The sequence below is a fragment of the Alosa alosa genome, chromosome 8, assembly GCF_017589495.1.
Source record: "Alosa alosa isolate M-15738 ecotype Scorff River chromosome 8, AALO_Geno_1.1, whole genome shotgun sequence".
Classification (NCBI taxonomy): domain Eukaryota; kingdom Metazoa; phylum Chordata; class Actinopteri; order Clupeiformes; family Clupeidae; genus Alosa; species Alosa alosa.
The window spans coordinates 12,942,981-12,949,690 of record NC_063196.1 but is presented as its reverse complement, the minus strand read 5'-3'; the positions used below and the strand labels follow the sequence as shown (position 1 = coordinate 12,949,690).

The following is a 6,710-nucleotide window of genomic DNA, read 5'->3' as shown; positions in this document are numbered from 1 at the left end:
GATTTGCAGCAGTCCATGTGTTTTTTTGTTGGCCACACATTTAATATCCTGAAGAAATAGAATCGTCTTTGGATTGATCTAGCCGTTTCACTGTCTGCTCTGTACAAACAAAATGGATTTTCCACAAAGGAAGGAGAAAAAGAGACCTCACACATTTCAAGTGGGTGAGATGGGAGGATGCAAACTTTGTGTCTGTATGCGCACAACATACAAAAAGGATATCTCCTGTTTTCATCACACAAACACTTCATCGTCCCTCAGGAGAAGGAAGTATTTTCCTGAGAAATGCAGTTAGACATGCTCAGTCCACAGGGGAACTTCAAAGACCTCACAAGAAAGAATTGTAGATTGGCGCCATTGCTGTGAGCACAATAACTTGTGCAGGGTTTTGCTGTGACCAGACAAATTTCACTCATTTCCTGTGTCATGTTACTGAAATTACATTTGATGTGACAACAGTCAAAAGAAACCTCTTAATTTGACAGAAAATATCCATCTTTTGGAGGAAAATGAAATGAAGCTGTAACACAACATCCCCAACATAGTAGTGCTGGAGAATGTTGCGATAGAAGGAATCTAGGAATCAGACGCCAAACTCATACACAACTTTTTTTTAAATCCATTCTTCAATAAATACATCCAAGCTCATTAAAACACAAATGTAAAAAATGTGTAAAAAAAAACAAATCGCCAGGATCTATCATGATCACTGTTGATTTACAGTGTAGATACCCTTTAAGATCAAGTATCGAGTGCCTCAGATATGCCATTTAATGTGCCTGAGGTTGCAAATCAAGCAAGCAGAAATCCCTTTAGTCAATCCCTTATGTACAGCCACTTTCTCACCACAAGCCACTGACCAGATCTCAGTGAGCGAAGTAGGGGGGGAAATGACATTTTGCGCCAGTTTCCTGTACATGGATTAAGCGTTCTGGACTTAAAGACCTAAAAACCTTTAATGGAGAGACCTCCACTGAAAAAAAGTGTGTCCTAGTTTTAGGACTAGACTTAATCCATGTACCATGAGTAGGACACTGGCCCCGGGAGTCCAGTGATGTCCTGCGAGTCATTCCTCCAGCATATGCCCTGTGCTGCGCGTGAGCAGCCACCGCCTCAGTGCTGCTTGAGGGCGTGTCGCAGGTAGCCCTCCAGCTGCTGGGCGCTGGGCCGGGCGTCTGGGTCTGAGGCCAGCATGTGCAACAGCAGGGTGCAGACGGCGGGGTTGGGTGGAGGGGGCAGCGGTGGAGCACGCCGCCCCTTCATGGGGATCACAAGCTGCAGGTCGGGGTTCTGACACAATGCCTCGCCCAGGGGGGTTAGCCAGCGGCCGCGCACAAAATACGCCCCTATAGACACACACACACACACACACACACACACAAAGAGAAAGACAAGCAAAAAAGGAACAAGCATACAGACAAGGACACACACACACAAACAGGGACACACACAGTCACGTAGGTCCATTAGATACAGATTCACAGTTAAATTGAATTTGACTCTTCAGACAACAGGAATGAACACAAACAACTTTCCACTAAAAGATGTTCCCTCTCGCACTCACTTACTGACTCACTGAATGACGGATCACGCGCATGACTAAGAAGTTAACTGGCCTTAACAGGACTCTGACCTTTCTGTGATTCTACACCACCAGACCGAGTAAAAGCCTCTGCCACTGTTCCTTCTGTTCACCTGCATTTCCCCTCAGTTATAAAGTGTTTCTCCTTATTAAGTGACTCAATACAAGAAATGTATGTGTCCTCTCTAATGTGTTCCCTCATTCATTCAACCTTCATTTATTCTTGGAGGTTCGTTGAGGGTAGTCCTCTTTTCAGTGAGGCCAAGATTACAATAACAATGAAACAACAAAAGAGATAGTAGACAATAATTGTAGTGAAAAGTAATTGTTAAATTTATTTAATAATAAAAATAATATTATTAAATAATAATAATTAAAAAATGATATTTAAAGGTACTCTAAGCAATGTTACACGGTTTCTAAGCTAAAACATTTTTTGGTCACATACAGCAAATATCACCTCACCATCCGCTAGCTGGCTATGCCCTGAATACACTGTAAAAAAAAAAAATTGTGGTTTCTGGACAGCCCAGGCTCCAAAAACAGCAACATGCATGTTTAAGAGAGTTTCAATTGCACGAGAGGGAGTAGCGAAATAGCTCTCTGTTTTGTTTGAACATCAACAGAAGTGACATTACCCAACATCGCTTAGAGCACCTTTAAACAGGTTCAAATTGACCTAAAGTTTATCTTCATAGTGTGCCTTGCTTGTTGCAAAAAGTAAATAAAACCTATAATTCTAAATTTAATACATAGCTAATCATACTCAATATAGTGTATCTGGTATACACTGAGTAACTCACCGAGCTGTTCATGAGTGGATCCATCTTCCAGAAAGGTGATTCTCTCCAGGACAGCCCAGAAGAGCACCCCCATGGAGAAAATGTCTGCCTGAGCTGTGTAGTTGCGCCCGGCCCACACCTCTGGGGCCATGTAGAAGTCTGAGCCACACGTGGAGGAGAACGCTGGCAGAGTTTGGTCGCCTTCCGACAGACGCTCTGTTATCTTACTGAGGCCAAAATCTGCCACCTGTGAATTAGCAAGAGATGGACAATGTTCATACAGACACAGGTGTTAACTAGTTGTATGGGTAAGAAAGTAGGAATGACTAAACTCCACCATTTGACTCTTTGGAATGCTTTGGAGGGGTACAGCACTTCCTCATGAGGGACATATTCAGCTAGACTGAGCCCAATTTAACAAGGTTCACGCTTCTCATTTCTCCATGGGTTTTTAACCAAGAGGTTCCCTGCTTTCTGTATAGAACCCCTATCCTGATTGAATACAATTCAACCTTCAAACCAATCTTCAGGGGACGGTAGAAAGAACTGGGTGGAACTTTGGTTACTAGGGCTGTAACAATTAATCAATTAGTTGTCAACTATTCCCATTCACGGTGTTTTTCGATGGATTTATTCTTTTCAAACTTCTGGTTTACATAATGCTCTATGCCAGTAAACATCTTTGACATGTGGACAAAACCAAGCATTTGAGGACATCACCTTGGGCTTCAGGAAACACCGATTGACATTTCCCACCATTTTCTATCATATTATAGACCAAACAACTAATCAATTAATTGAGAAAATAATTGATTAGGAAAACAGTCCTTAGTTGCAGCCCAAGCTTCTACCAAAACTCAACTGTGTTAAGCAGGAGATGTGCACAATTCCTCATCCGTGATGTGACTACTGCTTATTGGATGCTGCTGGAGCGTGTCATTTTTCTGCCATCATAGACATCTGCATCAGCGCTCTACAAAGGTCAATTAAAGGTTCAGTCCATGATTCTAGAATGCTTTGAGAGCACAGAGTCATTTTACTTGCTGCTAACTTGAAATCTCAACGTTTTGCCAAAAACACTTCCTCATGAAGTAGGGCTGATTCAGACCGGTTGTGTGGCGTGACAATGTCAGCTGTGTGGCGTGTCCGTTTTTATTTCGGCTCCCATGTTAGCAGGTTAGAACTTGCTCACTGCCTTGCGTGACACGCACGTCTCAGGTGTGGTTCGAGCCACGCCAAAAACACATGCATGCCAGAAATAGGACCGACGCCTATTTTTAATGGAAGCGTTTCCATTCAAAACAGAAAATGAATGATGTGAATGAGATGTTTTAATAGGCAGAGAGGCCGGCGCAGAGCAGTGCCACGCAGCACGCAGCACACAGCAGACGCATTTGTGGTTCACGCCACGCAGTCGGTCCGCATCAGCCCTTAGGAAGTGTATAACATTATGCACCAAACTACATATGCTACCTTAGGTGTTTTTAGTTATGGGGTCAAATTACAGACAGAACGTGTGGTAATGAAATATACATCTTCACCATCAAATCAGTCACCTAATGGGCATTTGATACTACCTTATCACTATTTAGTTCTGTTTCTTTCATGTTCTAGAAACAATATGTGGATGGGTGAGGGCTAGACGATGGTGGTAAGGGTCTAATTCGTGACCATGTTCACGTCAGTCACATCGAACTGAGATTTATTCATGGAGTTGTGCATCGATGCATGATCCCCCTTTTTTAAATTGATCAGAGTTCTGTGACACTGAAGGGATCAATACTCCCCGAATCAAATGGAGCAAGTGGGCGTCTGTGACAACCATACAGCCCTGTAAATACAAAGAACTTTTAACAGAATGGAGTTTATGATCCATTTCTTTATGCAGACGTCTACGGTGACACAAAAAGAGCCTCTGAAAACACTGGAAATTACTTCCAGCTGGCAAAAAGAGTTCAGATGTACTGACACATACTGTAGGTTGTACCCTCAGGGAGAGAGCACCCCACGGTTACGAGTCAGCAAAGTACTCGCTCTTAACAAATGGGCTTTGGTGAACCCACACTTGTATGTGCTAAAAGGTAATTAAAGGCCTTTTTTGTACAATGGGTGATTGATTTTTTTTTTTTTTTTTTTTTTAAAGCAAGACTTAATCAATTTTCCCATTAGACCATCTTTTGCCTGCTGCTGCAAGTGAACGGAATCTTATTCAAGTTAATGAAGTGAGGAATCGATTTGGGTTCATAAAGGTAGCCAGTTGTTGAACATTAATAGACACCAGACCCTTCTCAATACAATTGTAATAAGACCCAATACCACCTGGCAACACAATATGTGCCAGTTATGGGAGCATTCTGAGAAGGGAAAGGAATGGTACCAATAAACAAAAGTATTATGGACATACATAATACCCTATCAGTAAATAGTATTCTTCCCCACAGCAGCCAAAATAGTTACAATGTGTGTCTTGAGATAAGTCTACTTGATAATACTCTACAGCATGTTTATGAAAGTAAACTCACAGAAACAGGCTCCTTAACATTGCCAGTAAGTGATACTGTGAAGTATTGCAACAATCTGCATTTAAACAACTGTTGATATCAATATAACATGCTGTTGCCAAGGACTGTGTGCACTTCAGCATTTAAATATGATGATAATTATGTGCAATTTGTCATCATTTGTGATAATAATGTGTGTGTGTGTGTGTGTGTCTGTGTGTTGGGGGTCCCCATCCCCAACCAGTTTCACTCTACCTTAATGACGGGCCCCTTTTTAGTGAGTTGCACCAACACATTATCGGGCTTGAGGTCGCGGTGCACAATACCCAGCACATGCAGGAATGTCATGGCACTGCTCAGCTGTTTGAGCACGCTGTGGTTGCGCTCCGTGTCCGGCGGCCTGGACAGCATGTAGTGGTTCAGATCGCCCCCTTCACAATATTCCATCACCAGCCACAGTGCGGAGCAACGCCGGGGTACGACCTCGGCTCTTGGCTGCATTGGTCGTTTGCGGGAGCGAGAGTTTGTGCCTTTGGTACTGTGCTTATGACCCGAGGCCAGGGCGCCTTTCAATGCGCTCTCCACCAGGTCCAGAGGTAGTCTGCCGGGTTTAAGTAGCTGAAGCGTGTTTGGTCCTGTCTGTGCGAGACAACTGTGCAAGGCAATGACGTTCGGGTGGTTCTCGGCCGTTGTTCTCATGACCCACAGCTCCTGCAGGTACAGCTGTATGCCTTCAGGGCTAATGCACGGCAGACGCTTGATAGCCACTCTGTCTCCGGCTCCTTTCTCGAGACCCTCGAACACCACTCCGTAGCTCCCTCGGCCCACTTCCCGTTGTAAAATGTACAATTCTTCCATTTCGGTAAAAGCTGTTTGTACGTTTCTATTTTTAAGGTTGCGCTAAGGCGCTTTGAGATCCAAACTTCCTTGTTATTCAATGAGCAATGCTGAGTAAACAACGTACCTGTGGGAAAAATACACGTGTAGTGTTAATGTTGCACTCAAACAGATCAATGAGATAGCATTCATCTACATGAGCGTTCTGCCGAGAATCTGAATCTGAATTCAAATGCAATGGTGGTTGTCTTGTGGTCAAGCAGCTTACTGGGATAAAATAGCAAACTTTCGTAGATAGATCAGATGAAAGTTACAATGCTGAGTCAGTAATGTGGTTTGCAAGTAGCCTAATTATGCATAGTTTAACGTTAGGGTTTGATTAACAGATTATTCACCGTGAATTGGGATAATAGGAAAATTAGCAAGTTACCAAGACTGCAGAGGCCTCACAAAAAATAAAAAATAAGTTGGCTAGCGCGTCGATAGCTAATGTACCGTTTACATAGGCTAAATGACAGTTGTAATGTTATCGGGTTAATTTTGGACCAAAACGTCCGAAGTATGACGTCCGGACTATAGATACTTTTAGCTAACTGAGCTAGTTTCTACTTTGCTAGCTTACCAGTTTAGTCATAACGTCTGCTAAATGTTAGTTATCGATACTATTTTACTAATATTGTGTAATTGAAGTAGAAGAACAGAAACTTACCCATGTACCAATACAGGTCTATCGCACTGAAGTTGTACTCTATCTTCACTAGTTACAATAGTTTTTGATCAAGTGAACAATGTTTCAAGTTAAATGAAAACACTGTTGCACTGATAGAACTAGTCTTCCGTAAGCCTACTTCAGATATTCCCGCTTCACGCACGCAGATAACAACGTTCTTTCCCATTGGTCAAAGCGCACTGTGTGACCAATCAGTGACGGTTACAGTATCAACGAGTTTGAAATATCCTATCAATTTAAACACCACGAGATGGGCAGTTCTCATGGCAGTTCTCCGT

At 42.8% G+C, this 6,710-nt stretch overlaps 1 protein-coding gene across 1 annotated transcript; it reads right to left on the bottom strand.

Annotated features, from left to right (window-relative positions):
• Positions 1-596: 596 nt before the first annotated feature.
• Positions 597-6,710, bottom strand: si:ch211-63o20.7 (Serine/threonine-protein kinase pdik1l-B-like). Its single transcript, XM_048250623.1, has 4 exons — positions 6,412-6,710; positions 5,121-5,829; positions 2,386-2,611; positions 597-1,346 (listed from the first exon to the last, which is right to left on the bottom strand). Exons 2-4 carry the CDS (start codon positions 5,721-5,723, stop codon positions 1,114-1,116), a joined length of 1,062 nt encoding a protein of 353 aa, XP_048106580.1. The 5' UTR covers positions 5,724-5,829; positions 6,412-6,710; the 3' UTR covers positions 597-1,113.